The 20058-nt window shown below is 27.5% G+C and overlaps 4 protein-coding genes across 4 annotated transcripts in view; 2 read left to right on the top strand and 2 right to left on the bottom strand.

The window, feature by feature from the left end:
- The window catches only part of LOC119678936 (synaptic vesicle glycoprotein 2B-like), a 53409-nt gene that overhangs the window by 29110 nt on the left and 4241 nt on the right, over positions 1-20058 (top strand). The gene's annotated exons all lie outside the window — the stretch shown is intronic.
- On the top strand, positions 8969-12443 carry LOC119678938 (neuropeptide F-like). The gene is made up of 4 exons (XM_038091047.1): positions 8969-9066; positions 11694-11890; positions 12053-12116; positions 12175-12443. Exons 2-4 carry the CDS (start codon positions 11715-11717, stop codon positions 12214-12216), a joined length of 282 nt encoding a protein of 93 aa, XP_037946975.1. The 5' UTR covers positions 8969-9066; positions 11694-11714; the 3' UTR covers positions 12217-12443.
- Positions 12538-15998, bottom strand: LOC119678935 (synaptic vesicle glycoprotein 2B-like). The gene is made up of 9 exons (XM_038091044.1): positions 15829-15998; positions 15609-15770; positions 15374-15536; positions 15182-15303; positions 14673-15090; positions 14437-14581; positions 12964-13247; positions 12786-12913; positions 12538-12720 (listed from the first exon to the last, which is right to left on the bottom strand). Exons 1-9 carry the CDS (start codon positions 15938-15940, stop codon positions 12683-12685), a joined length of 1572 nt encoding a protein of 523 aa, XP_037946972.1. The 5' UTR covers positions 15941-15998; the 3' UTR covers positions 12538-12682.
- LOC119678937 (synaptic vesicle glycoprotein 2B-like) lies at positions 18453-19935 on the bottom strand. Its single transcript, XM_038091046.1, has 6 exons — positions 19610-19935; positions 19430-19537; positions 19248-19374; positions 18891-19174; positions 18703-18830; positions 18453-18637 (listed from the first exon to the last, which is right to left on the bottom strand). Exons 1-6 carry the CDS (start codon positions 19891-19893, stop codon positions 18603-18605), a joined length of 966 nt encoding a protein of 321 aa, XP_037946974.1. The 5' UTR covers positions 19894-19935; the 3' UTR covers positions 18453-18602.

Here is a 20058-nt window from a genome sequence, read left to right as displayed (position 1 = left end):
AACATAAAAAAGTATCTCGCATAAAGTTTAATGTACACAACTGACGTGATTCTAGATACTTTTTCTTTTCTTTTTCGGGTGATATATTAAAAAAATAACATTTTAAACTGTATATTATTTTTCTTTTTAATTTTATACAAAAGTTTAACAAAAAGGGCAGCCAGTATTCTAAATTGCGATGCTATTCGCATTTATTTCTCGTAATATGTGCACGTAATTTAATGCGCACATCTAAATTTTTTCAATTTTTATATCAAATAAAACAATTATTATTACATATCTGTTTGGTAAGAACTTGGAAAACCACCCCCCAATCTAAACAATCTAAACGCTGTCTACATCTTAAAACTACTATAATTAAATTCATTTCAACAAAACATTTTCATAACTCGTATAGGTAACACTTAATAAATAGAAAAGGTGAATAATAAAATTCTTGAGAACACACTAGAGCACATTAGAACTCATTTAAATCCTGCTATTATGTTGATTAATTGTTGTTTACAAGATACTAATAATAGAGTTCAAATGCTAACATATTTCATTAATAAATAAATACAAAAATTCATATAGCTCGGTATACGTTTTCAACAGGCTCTAGATATTTTCTAAAAGGTTACAACCCTTAATACATTTCTTAACAATTATATTGCTAATTACTGATCAACGTCAAATTATAACTTGTTAACCTAATTGACGCATTTCGTCACACCAGGTTAACTACCATATATCAGCCTAACAAGAGTATCAGATAGAATTTGTTCTAATACTCGTATGCACTGTTGTTAATACTTTTTATATCAATTATAATTTACTTTCAAATTTATTACTTGCAATAAAAGTTGTTATAATTATAACCCACATTTTTTCCGATATAATCACTCCATACATGCAGTAAGCAAAAACGCTTACCACTAACTAGATCTGGTTTCGATTCCGTCCACTTCTAAAAATGGAAACTATTTTATTAAATGATGTACTGTAGAAATACCTCGGTGTTAAATAATGCATTACTATGTTTTTACAAAATATATTCAAAATTTAATTCCGATTCTCTGGACAAACATATTGAAAATTAAAGTTCTCTTAAGTATTCTATTAGGGGGGAAATAGTTAGTATAAAGCTAAATGAAAATAAAACGAGTTCTAAAATTTATAGTTATTTTAACTTACATTTAAAGTATTGAGTAATCATTAGAAGTGATCATTAAATATTACTTGTAACAAAGCTCTATATTTCCTATATTGCCTAACAAAATATTATAGAACACAGTACTAAGAGGTTAATCCAGATTATTTTTAAATGTATTTTTGATATTTCGTTTGTATAACAAAAAAAAAAACATATGGAATTATTTGAGAAATGCTAAATGCTATTAGCTTCATTTAATCAATAGTTGAGTCAAACATGAAAAATGATTTCCAGTTGATCACCTTTCACTCAAACATTTATAATTAAATAAACAATAAATAGCATACAATGTTTAAATTTTCAACGGATTTCACAATCTCCCTTAAATTAATTTTATACATACAAATGATCTTCTATATCACACAAGACAATTCAGTTTTATTGCAAATCTGTTTTAATTTCATTTTTTTCGTACATAATTTTTGCATAAACATATTTCTTGTTGTACTCTTGTGCTACTAAACTCAAGCAATCCTCAACTCAACTCAAATGTATATATCATGACAATGAAATTAAATAATACTATAAATAAAACATGGTACTAGAAGTTAAAGAAAGCAAAAAAAGACAGTACAGAAAGCAAAAAATGAACTAACAGGTATAATTTTTTTCTTATTAATAAAATCCTAAAGATAAAAAAGTAAATCACAGTCTTTCATCACAGTTTTTTATATATATCATTGTATTGTTATATAGAATCGAATTTTTAAACTCAAATTGTGTTATAGTCCCATAATAATATTGTTATGCTAATCCTCTTTATGACTTCTTATTGTAAATGTTCTATAAATATACAAGAATATTTTTGACTTGATAATACATTTAGTATATTCATTGATGATGATAACAAAATGATGATAATTAGTCCACATGTTATATTAGACCTCGATAAACCAGTTCAAAATGTTCTCATTTAATATTAGTTACTAATAATATTACGTTGGACATCACTATTATTAATCGTCATTATCTGTGCCTTTAGCTACTTAATGAGCATAAGAGTTTGGTAAAATATTTGAATCAAGTTTAATTTTGTATTAGTTACTTTATCTCAATTTAAGAGCTTCTACATTCTAACTTCTAACTTTTTCATTTTCGTCATAACAGTGTGCCGCCACGTTTTTCAGGTCTTCCTTTTCTTCTATTACATAGAAGAATATAGAATTCAATCTATAGAATAGATTATAGAATTCAATTAAAAGTCTGCCGAAAAATTTTATGAGATAATGATATGAGATACATCACAATTGCAGGAGCTTATTTGTGTGATATAAAAGGAGAGACTGAGATAAACACTATATTATTTTCTAAAAACTTTTAAAATTTCAAATTAATCTTTAAAAATTTAATTAGAATTAGCAATTTGTGGACCTATGACAGCATTTTTATAGTGAAAGAACTTCCAACCTTTTTCTGCTTTATGCTTTTAAATTTAATATATTTAAATGTGTTTTATGCACTTTTTTATGAATTTAATTTAATAGCATTATTTCTCATTTATTTGTATATTTAAAATGTCTACAATATAATACTTTCAGCAACTTTACTTTCACAATAACTATTTTTATTGACAGTGAAAGTACACTATTTTATACACGAAAATGATGTAATAAAATAAAAACATATTTCAAGTAAAGTCACAAAGGAAGATGGTGCCAATGAAGTTAAAAGAATCGGATCTGCATTTATAAGTTTTGAAACAACGTAGTGATCATCCTGTTCTCAGCAACTACAAAGTGCTGGATATTAAAAGCTTACATCAGATCCTTCTTGTTTTGGATACATGGATGAGAAAATCGGTAACAGATATGTTGCAGATACATAAAAAAAATACCTTCACATTACTTCTAAAATTTAGGGAATCAAAAAAAAGGCAAAAGCTTTAACAGACTCAATATGGAAAAAAACATAAAAAAGAAAGTGGCACTAGGTTTACCCTAGGTTCTTAAGCCTTAGGACAACATCGCTATGACCATTGAAATAAACTTCACAAGCACTAAGACAGGAAAAATATCCCAAAGACATCTGGATGCATACTATTCCAAATCAACTATGAAAGTACGAAAAATGTGTGAAGTCTAACGTTGTCATGATGAAACATATTTTTTCTTTCAAGCATAAAAGTAGTTACCGTCTAATAGTAGAGATTTAACCAGTTAAAAAAAAATTCAACTGAAAATTTTATTCTGCATTGAACTGCCCTATTATATTGAGTTCATGTTTATTTCTTAGTAAAACCTCTCCTTCTATTCACGCAAGCGATCGGTGCTCAACTGAGTTCAATAATTTGCATTAATATATACAAGAGTTAAAGAAGCCAAAAACACTAAAAAATTAGAATTAATACTAAAATGGTATATATAAATATTTTCAATAATTAAACAAATGTCTGTGATTATGTAATGTTTTATACCTTAAAATATTATACCTTAAAATAAACAAAACTCAAAGTATCAACTAGCTGCACCAAGAAAAAGAAAAAATATGTAAGGATACTTTTACATTTTTATTGTTAATGCTAGGCAAAAAAAATAAAAAAAGATTATATGTTAATAAAAAAATTTATCAATTTATAAAATTAATCTTAAATAAAATTATTTTATTTTACAATAACTAAAACTAAAGTCAAGTTTATTGGAGCATGCTTTTAATTTTATATTATTTACATACTTTCTTCTTAAAAAAAAAACAATACTTATTAATACAACATAATACATAATAATACAATTTTATTAAACTGAAACAATCCTTTTTAAAAATAATATCATTTGTATTATTTTGTTTTTTATTTTAATAATTTATTTTATAGCTATTTTATAAGTTGTGATAATTTAATTAATATCTTTATAACAAAGTATATTTATATTAGTAATAATTTATATAAAAGCAAACAGGATATACCAATTTCATGACGAAACATTTTACTGCTAAATGTTAATGTTAAAGCTAATTGAGCGATTATTAAAGCTTATTTATAGTATTAAAGCTCTCTGTACACTAAAATAATTTTTAACATAACTTTAACAGCAGTCTTTTATAATGTATATACTTTTTATAGCAGAAAATATAAAAAGCTTTTTAGAACATTATTTAATATAAAATAATTTTATTAAAAAATTAATTTTATTATTATAATTTTATTATTTTATTAAATAAAAATATTTATAAAGAATATCAAAATTGAATACCAAAAAATTGATAATAAATTAATTATTATAAATTAATAATTAAGATTAATTATTGAGATTTATGCCGCACATAAGTATTATTTCTGACAATAAAACACTATAAAACACTTGGACATGGGGATTTATGAAGAAATCTTTTAACTAATATAAATTAAAATTTTATTTAAAAATTGTTATATTGTTATATTAAGGATATCTTGCCCTAAACCATTGTTGGCATTGTTGTTTTCATAAGATTCTTTATTATTTTCAGATAAAACTATTATTTAAATAACAAGACTGTATAACAACACTGTATATAAATTTCATTCTACAATAATCAACAGTATTTATTGTTTTTTTATAAATATAAAAAATAATAAGTAATTAAAATCACTTTTAATCAAAATATTGAATCATGCCAAAAACATGTAGACCAATTGAAGCACTTAATAATGACTTATTATAACCATAAATCACTTACCTAAAAGCTGAAAACAGGATGAAAATGTGGCGCAAAGCATTGGGAAGTGAAAGTCGACTTTATAAGTATCTAAACCATAATTAAGAAATTCAGTATTTTAAAGAAAGCTTCAATCGCGCGAGCATATGAAACGGAAAGCATACAGCACTTCTTAGGCAGTTGTACTATATTAAGGACTTTTAGACGAGTTTGTTTTGAAAAAGAATCTCTAGTGGTAGAGGAACTAATCAGTGAACTTAATCGGGAGAATGATCCTGATTGAAAAAGATTGATTAACTTTATTACTAGTGTTTTGAAATACAAAAAACTAATTATAAACGAATTTGAGACTTTAATTAACATTTAAAACATAAGCAATTAATTTGAATTCCTGATATTTTCATTTTTGAATTGTGAATAGTTTTAAACTAGAAGGCAAATTTATATAAATCCAACACCTTCGACAGACAACTATCAAGTCATTGTCGTATGTAACACCAACCGAGTTTTTTAGGTTTTAGGCATAATACTTACTTATATTAAAATATTTTATAATAAAGAAGAAGTATATCTATCTATCTATCTAGTATTTATCTATCTATAGATATCTATTTTAAAATAAAGAAAAAGTATATCTATCTATCTAGTATCTATCTATCTATAGACTAATTAAAGATTTTTGCAGAACAATGTGAATATATATTCGTTTATAGCGATATATAATTTTTAAATTTGAAAATAAAGCACAAAAGAGGATGTTTATGATGGCATAGCTCTTAAATATTTCTGCTGCTACTATATCTTTTAATTGCTTTAAATAGTAATAATTATGATTAATATCATTAAATAGTCAATAAAATTGTTTTTATTATTGTCATTCCAGCAATCAATAACCTAATGAAATTTAAATTATTTTTAAATATTCCAAACTGATAAAATCCCAACATTTTTATCAGTTTTATTACGACGAAAAGTTTTACATCCAAAAACAATTAAATAATTTTCATAATTATATTTGCTTTACCAAATGTTACTCGTACAACACGAATTTATTACACTCAAATAAATTTAAATACAGTGTTACGTATATTAATAGAGGCGCCTATCTGTGCTTTGATAAGCATAGACAGCATAGAGTCGTACTTCATAGGAGTGAATTTTGTATCAGAACTCGGTACAAACCATATCATATCATATCACTCCCGTTGCATATCAAAGCCTCTTATCAATAAAGTGATTTGAATACCAACGCGAAACGAGAGGATTAAATCAAACGGTTGGTAATTAAAAACGAAACGTGAGCAAATGCTGTTAATTATATTTTGATCAAAAATAACAAAATCCCAATGCATTTATCACTAATGCCAAATTGAAAACGAAATTATATGGAATATATTACTTATTGCATATTTAAATGTGAAATCGAAAAGATATAATAAAAAATTTTAGAAGAGAATAATATTAAAGTAAAAAATTAACATGCTTTGAATGAGTAAACCTTAACAATTCAAATACTATTATTCTTTTCATTGCTTTCATAATGCATTCACATCAATCAGAATAGAATCAATCAGTAGACATTTCAGTAATATCATTCGTACTCTTTTCAGCCATTAAATTTTCTTTGGATATCGAATATTTTGTAATATCTATCTTTGCAATACAAATAAATTATAAATTGTACTACTAACTAGATATGGCCCAGTGTTCTCCTGGGAACGAAATGGAATGAAGAAGAAGAAGAATAACTAGATAAAAGCATGTCCAGGATGTAAATATATTTCAAACATCACTACAAAAAACACGTATGTCACCTCGTATCTACATCTCGTACATTTCATCTCGTATCTACGTATCTACAATATAACTACAAACTCGGGAATGTCTCAATGAACGAATCAATACAAATACTATATCAAATAATGAATATAAAAGCATTATTATTATATTGACGCTAGTTGAATTAATCCACTTCAGCACTTTTACTCTCTATTAATTGCGAGATTTCTTCATAACCCCTCTTTTCGCCTTAACTGGATTATTGTTTATTACTTCATCAGACTAAGCAATAACTGACCTCAGGTCTGCATACCTCCCCGAGGAGCCTGTAATTATTCTGAGATTCGATAACACGGTGTTGGTAAACCTCTCAGTTGTCGTAAAAAGTTAAGGCTCTATCCTTTATGTATTTTATGATCGGATCAATCTTGAAAACTTAAAAATTAAATTAATATTTTTATCATATTTTCTAAACCTCTTAATTCCCTTAGCACTCACTTATGGAAGACGATAGTTTTATATAAAAATATTCGCAAATTACTCTGTTACCAGAGATCTCCATAAGATTTTATAATTATTTTAAGATTTATAATTTTTTAGCGTGTAGCTATTTCATAGAGGAACTGTCAGCTGTCTTTATTAAATGTGATTATATATATCTTATATCTTATAAGTCTGATTTTGATTTTATTTGCAATTATCAATATCCGATATCAATTCAACAACTATATAATATTGCTGTTTATTTAAAGAACACAAGATATTTACAAAAAATTTTATCATGTTTAATATGACTTTTCGTACTGACTACTGATTACGAGTATTTCCCTAGTTTATTAATATTAAATAAAATGTTTTTTTCAATGTTAGCGACTTAGTGGATTACATACTATAATATCAGTTGTCGGAGTCAATTTTGATATATTGATTTTATATACCTATTTAAAAATATCCTACATTTTTTTTAGTTTTTATTTAACAGATACGCTATATAAATTGAACGTTTTACTATATGTTACTTTAAAACAATATTTGCACAAAATCAAATACCACAAAAGTGCCTAGAAGACATCTATGGGAGAGTGGAATATAATTTCTAATGAGTATAGGACTTAGCTTTAACATAACTTGAGGTTAGTGGCAACACAATTGAAGAAGGTCTTCTTAAGACCTCAGAAGACTTCAGAAGTGGACCCGTTATGATAGAACCTAGACATTTTTATGTACACCACCATATGGACGAATATTAATTACAAATAACGCTGTCCCAACTCCAGAAACACATTGTCGTTTTGATAAACAAACAAAGTCGTTAATGTGCATATTGAGATGAAAGACCTATAAAGACGTAAGATCTATAAGGACGTAAGACCTTGTAGTTGCCTTTCTGTGAGTGCCAAGCTATGATCATATAATCAACGTTTTCCACTTCCTTCTTTGATGCATAATTCCATTAAAAGCCGACTTCAGTCAACTTTTTGTAAGTACGCATATAACTATATCATTGGACCGTTGTGTACATATACGTAATCCTACGCAATTTTCTAATAAAAACTTTACTAACACTCTCTATATTTATCTTTTTTACTACAGTTAAAAATAAGCATTCTCCTTAATTTTTACTTAGTTCGTAGAAATAATTACCAAAATATAATGCAAACCATAAATAATGGAATTTATCTGATAATTGCATGTATTATGAAAGGTACATTTCCCAAAAATTCTCATTCATAAATCTGTTAAGTGATTTGATTTGATTTGATGTGATTTGACACAGTATTATTTCCTCATCTTATCATCCAAATCAGTACCATTTTGACATGTTAAGTCACATAGAAATAACCTCGGAAAGATATTTTTACATTTTATTATAAATAAATTTAAAAAATTCAGTTAAATTAAAAAATAAAAGAAAGAAAACTTTTATCTTCTTTCTTAGACAATTTCTAATTAGAAATATGTCAGGTTTGTAGAACTCAAAAACTCAGAAACTCAGAAACTCATTAGCCTACATGAATTTTACAGTCTTCAATACTTCTACCTCAGGTTGAGTTGGAATGATTCCATTCCGAAGCGCATAACTTGTTGCATATTTGGGTATGATTTTCATAGTTACCAAGCAACAGTTGGGGTAGGTATGCGTCGCACTACAGCGCTACGCTCTTGCACACGCAGATTAGGTGGGTGTTACTGGGGTTAAGTGATTTATACTCGCTTTTCGTATCGGCAGGCAAAAAAGCCACCGATTGAGTTGCGTTGAAAAAATGCGTTATCAGTGAATGTTTGGACTGCGCTAATTCGTTTTTCATTTTCTATATAAAAGGATGTGTCTTGTTCCACGGTGTAACCATTCGTCAGATAGTTCGGGAGCTGTGAGTTGTTTAGTAGCGCATCAAGTGTTCTATTAGTTACAGTTATATAAAAGTGAAAGTTATTTTAAAATTATTATTCGAAACTTTTTTAAGGTAAATGCCATTAATGAATGTTTTGGAGTTTTTAAGGAAATATATTAATAATGTATGAAATATATTAAATTTTTATAATCACAACGTACATTCAATTACTAAGTAATAAACTATATAAATAGATCCATTAGAAATATAAATAATTTATTACTTCTAATTTGTTTTTAAATGAAGAAAAATATTTGCATTTTGCCGAAAGAATTGTTTTATTTCGAAATTATTAACTATTTAATAAAAATATTTATTTATTTATAGATATAATAATGAAAAAAACTTAATTCAGTGAACTAAATGATGAATAATTGTTAATGCATCTATTGTTTATATTTATGCATTAAATTATATATTTAAATTACGAACACGTTTTTAAATTTTTGAAATTTTAATTACAGCAAATATAAAACTAAATATGATACTCATTTATATAGAATACTATAAACAATAATAAAATAAAATAAATGGAACCATAATAGATTTTATGGTAAATAATATAAATATATAATAAAATAATATCATTTATTTTAAAAGAAATACCATTCATATTAAATAACTTCATTATGAACGAGCTTACTTATTTGTCCTTATTTATATGTTTCAATAAAATACAATTAACAACAAAAACATTCTTAAATATTCATAAGATATAAGATATCATTAGATAATTAAATAATAAATAATTAACTTTTAATTTAATTCATATTAAATAGATTACGAAGTCGGTTTATGAAATAAATTCAAGTAAGCTCAACAAAGATCCCTTTTTATACATTTTATACACTAAGTAAATACAAATAAAACTATAAACAATAATATAATATATCAAAATGTGCTTTTTTTAACCTACTAGAACCATTTCTTAGAAATGAATAGAAATCATTTTCACCTCTGCGCCAAAGGACAGTCTAGAAATCACATTCCAGTAATTGGAAGAGCAAATTGAGATTCGGAGACTTAATACCTAACCCAAATTAAAATATGCCACCTTACAGCACTAAAAATGTCTAAAAAAATTTCTTCAAAAATATATTTATTGAATAGGCGTGTAAAAAGTTTAAAAAGTTATAAAATGATTCATATAGAGTTTTTAGTTATATCTCTATATATCTCCATTTGTCATTATTTTCATTGAGACTTTAACTAGTTTTACAAGGAATGTGAAATCTATCTATCTATCTATCCAATTCAGAAAGATTATAACACCTTTTACTTCACCTACTTGTCTTAACTAGATTGTTTTGCAGATAATTTAGTAAATAAATAGTTTCTAAATAATTATTGTGTAGTAAATTGTTATTTTTGTTATTTCTGAATATAAGTTTTACTATTTTTTTGTCTAAAGAAGTCATCTTTATAACATATGCATTTAGTTAAACTAAACCGTTGTACGCTAGTTATAATCTCTAAACTAATACATGAGAATTTCATGAGATATTTCTTTGACACTGTTGGTTGGTTGCAGTGGCAGAACATTAGATAACTTCCATGTTCCATGTAGCTTTCATGTAAGGATTATGAGGAATGCGAAATTTCTCTGCTTTGGATGCTATACACCAATGACCACAAAGAACTGCAGTGTTCACGCTGTCTGTTTTGACGATACTGTAATATATCAGTATTTTCTAGGTATATACTGAAGCGCCTAGCAGTTCTAATCAATTTTTTACATGGGTTTTTTGCTCAAGTGATAATGTCAATTATATTCTTTGTTGTTCTTAGTTGTTGTTATGTTGTTTTTTTTTATATTATAGTATTGAATCCAATATTAACTGCTAATAATATTACCAATGTTTTTCAACTAAATTACTATATGCAATTTTTACTATAGTAATTAATTCTTTAAATGTTATTAATTACCATAGGTAGAATATACCTAAGAGAGGTAGGCAAAATCAATGCGCAGTCGATAGATGGCCTTACTTAGGAGACTATATATTTGGAATTATCCATGCCCACAAATTCTCGTTTTCAATAACGAAGCTCTAGCCGAATGTAGTTATCCACTACTCGTTACCTATATTTATTTAATAGGATATCCACTGCAGGTTTTATCCTATTTGATACGAAATTTACTTTGTAGAAAACTGTGTGACACAAAAACTTTTCATATAAGGTCGATGTTAACTTAATATTATATATATTTTGGAGATATTTAGTATCTAAATCATCTCCATATTGTTTTTTCTCGATATAAATTTGACAATTATTAAAAACTTATATTTATAAATTTATTTTTTTTTTTATATAAAATATTGCTTTTTATTACGTTAATATATTTTGAGACTGTTAACCTCGTGAACTTAAAGAATTAAAAAAATTTTAATTTAAATTTTTTCCCATCTAAATTTATATACATACTTATGAGCTCACATAGACTTATTACTATATTTGTATATTCGAAATGGCAGCTGAACTTAAAACAAAACAAACAGTATAAATAAAGAAACCTTATAAAATTTAATAATATTTCATATGAATTGAAATGAAAATTTTTTACATGCTTACGAACCCCTATTCAGTTGGGGGGGAGTTGCACAAGGATATATTTTCTTCAAATATGTTTATTATGCAAACATGTAAACAAAAACCAACATTAAAGCATTTCAATGAAATTTCATTTCTATACACAGACTACGTTCATCAGCTCCGAAATGAACTCGACAATGCGTTATGGTTTGGTGTTGCTGATTGCCTTGGCTATGTTAACAGCTAATATCGCTGCAGCAAACTCCCGACCACCAAGGAATAATGACATTAGCAACATGGCTGATGCACTCAAATACTTGCAAGACTTGGACTCATATTACGGCGATAGGGCAAGAGTCAGGTAAGCCCAGACTTATTCATATACATAAGATATAATAATAAGTGACCATATTTAATATTTAATATTTAATTAATATTTATTAATATTTATATATAAATATTATAAATATATTTATATTATTATATAAATATAAAAATTTTTATGAACTTTACATGTTAACAGATTCGGAAAGCGCACTTCTCTAATACAACTTTTGCGTAGTCATTTGCTGGATAACTCGGAAATGGTATGAAGATGCTTAACATATATTTTTAGATATTAAATTGTACTATTTTGCTTCTAAGGCTCATGCTGCTGAGTTGCCGGCTGCAGAAGAACCGTTTTAAATCATTTAAATCAGCCACGAATTTCCGAATTTCTACCACATTTAGTACCAGCCGAAAACAGTATTTGAAATGTATCGTGTAAATATTGTGTGAAGAGCATATAAAATACATAAAATATTAAATTAATACTTAAAAATAACTAAACATAAATGAAATCTTTTGGGGCACACTCAATGAGGTTGTAACTCTCAGCATATGTATAATAATTAACCAATATTATATGTAATCTCTTTAATATTTAAATAAACTATTCCTATAAATTATTTATTCTTAATATTTAATTAAAAAAGTTATAAATTCAATAAAAGCAATTTGTTGCATGACAACATAAACACATGAAATAGTTTTTTATTAACATAATCTTATTATATTTTATTAATAATTCACTTACAAATAAGTATATATACTCATATTTATCTCTCATTTCCAACCTTTAAATAACTTTCACATAATAGATAAATAGAATCTATTTAATTGGCAGGAAGCGCAGTAGCACACCGCAGGCTAGAGAATAATAGACAATACAAAGTTATAAAAAATTTAAAAAAAACGAAAGCTACTTTAAATACCTAACATAACACAAGTAAATATAGCGAAAGTGGTATTACAGAGTGGTTCCAGCATTGCACCTATCAGATTTGTAGCAATCATTATGCCAAGTCGGCCAAATGTTAAGCAAATAGCAACCGCTTTAGCTCTATTGAAAAATGGTTTAAATTTACGAATATTTAAATAGTTTTATATTACCTTAAATGTGTGGGTACTAGCTCCACAACAGTTGCCAGCATCACAGATATTGACAAGCCGGGAAGAATTATATAAAAACAAAACACTACCAGCAGCAAAATTTTGTTCGAGACAAAATGCAGTAGAACTCCACTGATAAAGCCAATAATGAGTGTAGTATAAATAACAATTTTGTTACCAAAAACTTTTAATAGTGGTCCTTGAAGTATAAAACCAATTAAAAAAACGCAACCTACGATTATATTATCGACATAGGTTTTCACTGCTATGGTATCATCACAAGCCTGGTAAAAATTATAAATAAATTATTTTCATAGAAATATAAATTTCTGATAATGAGATATAATAATAAAATATAAAAAGCTTTAATGAAGTGACTGTATACATATTTTAGAAAATAGGTATATGGAGAAACAAGTACCAGTAGCATCACAACAAGCCTACTTCTAAGTAATACTACAAAAAATATGGGTACCCCAAATTTGAAACGAGAAACTGTCTTCTCTTTTTAATAAAATTTGAACGCTTTTAATATACACATTAGATATGTCAGATAAGCATCTAAAGAAGTGCCTATAGAGAGTGAAGAACATTCACTCTATAGACATCCGACATTGACAGAACTGATGAGTAACATTTTTCTATTATTTCTGTTACCAACAACTTCGATGTTGATATGTTGATATGCAGATGTCTGAGTTGGTGATTTATCACCTTAACCCTATTATATCTGTAGACAGTTTTTAGTCACACTAAGAATAACTGAATACGGGGCTTTATAATATGATGAATCTGATGTCTTTGTATCTGCCTGTGTTTATCAGATTTCACTGTATTTTTAGGTTGCTGAGTGTTGGATTATTGTGATTGTCAATTATATTGAACAGTTTCAGTGCACGATCTTTAATATATTTTTCGACTGAATCGACTCTCAGATCTCTGTGGATATGCGCTCCTCTTACGTACCATGGGGCGTTAACCAGTTTTCTACGATAGTAGTACAATAGTTGAATAGTGTTCTGTTCGTAAAACAACTATATTTGACAGCAGGACAAGTCAAGACAAAGTATGCCAACATGTGATGTAATTCATATTATATAAAACTGTGTGCGATGTCTGATCAAACCATCGACCACACCAGAAATTTTCTAATAACCCAAAGCGTATTTCGATTTAAATAGTGAATATTCCAACTCATTCAAACGTATAAGACATTTAAATGCTATTCATTTGAGGAAAATAAACATTTTTATATATAAAAATGATTAGAAAAGAAATAAATAAATACTTTAAAAATAAATATTAATGCAAATTTTTTAAATATATGGTTTTGCATTATTAACACCGTTTTGATTAGATAGCTTTGTCAAACTCTAATATTTATGCATAAAATCTATTTCATGTAAAGTGTTATTGTTATATTATGTGAATAATTATTTTAATAAAATTATATTAAATTCATAAGTAACTCACCACATCATTACTGCTCAGATTTGCAGTAAGCGACTGCTGTTTAAAAGATGCATCGAGAACTTCGCATACAGTCGATACATTGCCTTCAGTTTGCACAGAGGTACGATTTGCAATTTCTGGAAACCACATTTGCATACCAGAAGAACTAGAAATATATACATTTATGACAATATTTCTTTATTTTTGTTTTATGAATATTAAAACTGTGTTCTAATGGTAATATTTTTGGTACCCACCAAAAAAATAAACCGAGCACTACTACGATACTTATAAGAAAATTCTTTCTATGTGGTTTATGTCCTAAAGGTAATGTTGCCTTCCATATAGACACAAATATACCGCAACCATTTCTTGTACTGAGCACATCCTCTGCAGCGGAAAGTTCAGGTTTTAATTTGTAATCGCGATTTTCTAATAAGCTTGTAACTGTGCAATGTTTGTTAAATTTGCAAATCCAATTTATAGCTTCTTCAGCTTCCTTTTCTTTCTGTTGCGCCAATAACAGCTTAGGACTTTCCGGATATATGAGCAGCAAAAGTGCTGCTATAAAACCAGGTAAAGCACTAAAAAGCATTATTAAGCGCCAAGGACGAAAAACAAAGCCATCGAATATGGCTAATGACCAATTATGATGAAGCACCAACCACGAGACAGCTGCATTAAAAACAAGCACAATATTACAATTCATTCAAAAGAAAACTTTATATAAAGATTTTATTTCTAAGTGTATATAAATGCACTTTACCAGGCACATAAATACCAGCAATGCTGACAAACATGTTTGAATAATTAATTACAATTGCGCGATATTTATTCACATTAAACTCGCTAAGGTAGGCATACATAGAGGCAGAAACGCCACCAATACTGAAACAAACAATTGAAAAAAAAACAAAACAATTGAATTTATTTAAAATTTAATGAACCAATAAATTACTTTATTCCAATGAAGAAATTCACCACATTAAATGCCCAAACATTGGTAATAAACATTGTTAAGATCTCCAGAAAGTTTGTCAGAAATAAGGCATAGAGCAATACTCTACGTCTACCGAAAGCATCGCATACGTAACCCCATAAATATGTGGATACAAATATACCTTAAATATAGTTATAAACGTTTAAAAAATTCATTAAAAATTCTTTGCTAAAAAAAACTGGTGTTAACCCACCTGCAACACACGCTGCCAACATGATTCCCTTCTCCGATTGATTCGTACTGAATTCACATTGCGAAGCTATGACAATGATGCCAACACTCTGTTGAGCCGAGATTGAATTTAAGATCATCAAGCCACTGATAAACAATAGAAGCCACTGTGTCTTGCCAAAACCTGCAATCACTCACTGATTTTATATATATTAAAAAAAAAATAAACTGCTAATAACAACCAATTTTCTCCAAAATTTCCTCATATTCCACTTCATTACGAACTTCATTGAACTCCATCGCAACTGCTTTATTTGTGGACTGCTCATTGGGTGCACTATCTGAAAACCGCATTTTTAATCTACAAATGGTCCAAAAGCTGTAGGTTCACTCTTGCTTGCTTCAGCGCAGTTCAGCGATTAAATGAGAATTAAACTCAATAAGCAGTTTTGCAATAATTTATATAGTTTTATGCTAATTAATAGAATAATATTAAGTTTTTACTCTCTGAATAAATTGATTTGAAACAAAATCTCAATAAATCTATTTACATTTTTTATAAATCTGTTACTGCTTAGTAGTATGTGATATAAATTGAAAAAGCTATTAACAAATTTATTCAAAATTTAATTTTTATTAAATAAATAAATTTTTTCACAGTGTATGTTGCCCAGGCATTCGAAAAGTAAAAGAATTATTTTTTTTATAATAATTTTGTTAAACAATAAATAAGTATTGAATTTTGTACAGAAACACAATATGGGTTAATGATTTCTGCCAAAAATAATTATTTCCAATGTAATGATAATTATTTATAGTAATAATTATTTACAGTAACAATTATTCATAATAATAAATATTTTTAATAACAATAATTATTTATAGTAATAAATATTTACAACAATAATTATTTATAGTAATAATTATTTGCAACAATGATTATTTACAATAATAATTATTTATAATAAAATTATCTCAAAGCAGTAATTGAAAGCGCTCTAATCAGGTTTTTAACAACCAAATTACTTTATGTATCTACTAAAAACTGATTTAGTCTCCCATAATGTTTTAAAATTTCTTTGAATAGAGTTAGTACGATTACATCTAACTTTCAACGAAAAATACTTATATCTGCTAGATGCCATCATGAAATATACTGCAGTGCTAAACAAATCATGTTTTGCAAATACAATCAAAAATAAAACAATTTAAAACAAAACTCCTACATATATCTTATAGGACAAAAACATTTTCTAATTTTTGTTTTATGTTTACATATGTTAACTACTATAAGAATATTACAGTATCTATGCATAAAGAAAGGAACAAAACAGGACGCCAAAACTGCCGAGACCTATTACTGCTCACCATCGGTTACTAAATATTCATAAACATGCTATCTCTCAAATATCTCAGCATTTTTTTCGATAAAAAATTCTAAATTATTGTGACAATAGGATTTTTATTCAAATATGTCATGTATTCATATTTTCATTTCCCTCTGCTAAATTTTAAAAATTTTTACTAATTGCCGTCTTATCGACTTCCAATAAGCTTCGAGGAAAAAGTCAATATGCCTGCATAGTAGATAATATCTGCTTTGAAACTGTCATATTTACTCTAATAAAGCAAACAAGTCCTCCAATATTTTTCCACAATGCTCAGGATCATTATTATGATTTAGTGAACTATTTTGGAATTCCTCTTAACTAAAGATTATCTCGGAAAAATGAAATGAGCATCAAACTGATATAATTTTATTTGAAAAACCATGCCATTCACTGCAAATTTATTTCTGTTCAATTGTACTAAACTATACCGATCTAGTTCCAATCTCCACTCCATCCAAAATACTCGTTTTTTTTTTTTTAATTAAGGTTTATGACTCAATTTCGGTTGAAGAATATATATTGCTTATTGGAAAAACTACCACAATTTCAAGCGAGAAGAAGAACGAGAGGCTTCATAAAAGAATATTAAAAACTTTGAATATATTATATGCAATTCTGGAGCAGGGCGACCAAATCAATATATTGATTTTGAAAACTTGATATATGGTATACTCGTATAATATAAACAAACCATTATCTAGATTTAAATATAATATACAATATTATATTAAATGTATTTAAATTATAAATGAAAATACCATAATCAATGAGATTAAATTTAAAAAACAATAATCCAATATACGACATAGGGATCTTCAAGATATTATTAAAATTTCACTTAGGTTAAGCACAAAATACCTGACCATCAAACTAATGCAAACTCTTGTTTTCATTACATGTCTCAATCGTGCAATCATAACATAAAGGGAATGAGGATTTTTGCTTTGTTTAGTGTACATACAGTTCTTTCTTTATCCATCTAGCATTGACTGGTTTTCACCTATTTTACCTAAAGATTTCATGTAGTCGTACATTGTTTATATTAGCATTATCATTCATGGAAAATTACTGTGCCATGATACCGAGAAGACGCTGATTTGATGCTGTTATGCTATCTCCCTGATGGACTTGTGGTATATAAAAATTCAGTTTCCTTTCATTTAACGGATTACTTTGCAGCCTGGCTATCACAAAAATTCGACATTTTCTATTATTCATTGTACTGTTTCGTCTAGATTCTGCCTTCCAAATCTAATCTAAAGAAAATATGAGTAAACTTCTTAAAAGCTCATACTACACAATAATAAATTGTATTTGAAATACAAATATTTTTGCTAAATGAGGTGAAATCTTAATATTTTGTTTAGATAGCTACTATTAAAAGAATCACTATCAAAGTAAATCTGAAGAAATAGGTATAATGATATTAAGCCACGCAATTCTATTCTACTAAAAAATAATTTTCTTTTCACAAATATTTTTACACACACAATAAACGTGCATAATTTATGAGTGCATTGCACTCTCTTTATTTTTAACTTAATTATAAATTTGTTAACATTATAAAAAATTTAATTGTAATACTTAAATTAAAGAGTTTGCTATTATAAAACGAATAATGATGTTTATATGGGCAGAACCAGCGTTAGTGCTGCACACACTAAAAGCAAAGGAAAACTTATTGTAAATGTATACATTTCTCAAAGACAAAGTTTTAATACATACATAGTACACAGCCGGTGAATAAACTAAAAGTCAAATCACAATATGACTCGAGAAGGGCCCCGATAATATTGCTGCCAATGACGCTGCCGGAACGTCCCAACATTAAACAAATGCAAACCGCTTTACCCCTAAAGTATGCAATAATAAATCGGTCTTATCAAAACTGTTACTAATAAGAACTTATTTACCTCAAATGTGTGGGCACCAAATCCACCACAGCGCCACTCAATACTGAAATGCATAAGCCAGGCAACATTAAAAATAAACAAAAGACCACAACAATGCTGATGGGCTGTACTAGCCAATTTAACGCAATACCACACAAACCGGATAAACATAAGGCACCAATCATCACACCTTTTCTGCCAATAGGGTTTATGATGATGCCCAGTATTATATAGCCAGCAACGTACGTTAAGCCATATGTAATAGAATCTATATAACTTTTTGTGTTGATAGTATCATCACATAACTAAAATAAAATTTTTCATTATATTTAGAATAAATTCAGTTATAATAAATTATGTCTATTGTCGTGTACTTACAGTTTCGTTGCCAATTTTCGATTTCTTTTCTATTGACGCATCAATGACTTTACAAACAGTTAATTTTTCATTTGTTCCACCCACACGATTTTGTATCTCAGGATACCACAGACCCATGCCAGTAGAGCTGTAATCATTTAATCATTAAATTGTGGAAATAATTGAGAATAATTAGAGTATACCTTAAGAAAACGCCACACATGACGACACAGGAGATGATAAAATTTAGGACATGTGGTCGTTTAAAAAGTGGCTTCGTTTCCCTCCACATCTTTTTAAATGCAGTTAAACTGAGGAGTTAAAAAATAATTGAAGATAAAGAAAAAAATAAATAAGAATGATTTTAACTTAAATTTACTTACGCTGATTTACTTATGATCAGTACATTTTCTTGTATCGGCTGTGATTCTGTTTTTAAATGAAAAACTTTTAGATCCGATAATGGACGCCCAGTGTTACGCCTGCAGATCCAATTGATTGCATTTAAAGCTTCTTCTTCTTTACTTAACGCAAGTAACATTTTTGGACTTTCTGGTAATTGAGTCAAAACCAAAGATGCGATGAAGCCAGGCAACAAATTAAATAGGATTAAAATACGCCAAGGTCGGAAATCAAAATCATCAGTTATGTGTAATGTCCAGTCCATTGATAGAACTAACCATGCAACAGCTGCAATAATTAATCATTGTAAATTTTCAATTTATTAAAATTTCTAATAAAAATTTTTAATTTAAAATACAAGGGCTTTTGACATCTGTGTAAAATTTCAAGTTTTTTTCTATATTTATCCAATAGTTCCTCCAATAGAGAG

The sequence above is a fragment of the Teleopsis dalmanni genome, chromosome 2, assembly GCF_002237135.1.
Source record: "Teleopsis dalmanni isolate 2A chromosome 2, ASM223713v2, whole genome shotgun sequence".
NCBI lineage: Eukaryota > Metazoa > Arthropoda > Insecta > Diptera > Diopsidae > Teleopsis > Teleopsis dalmanni.
This window is presented reverse-complemented; position numbering and strand designations above follow the sequence as displayed.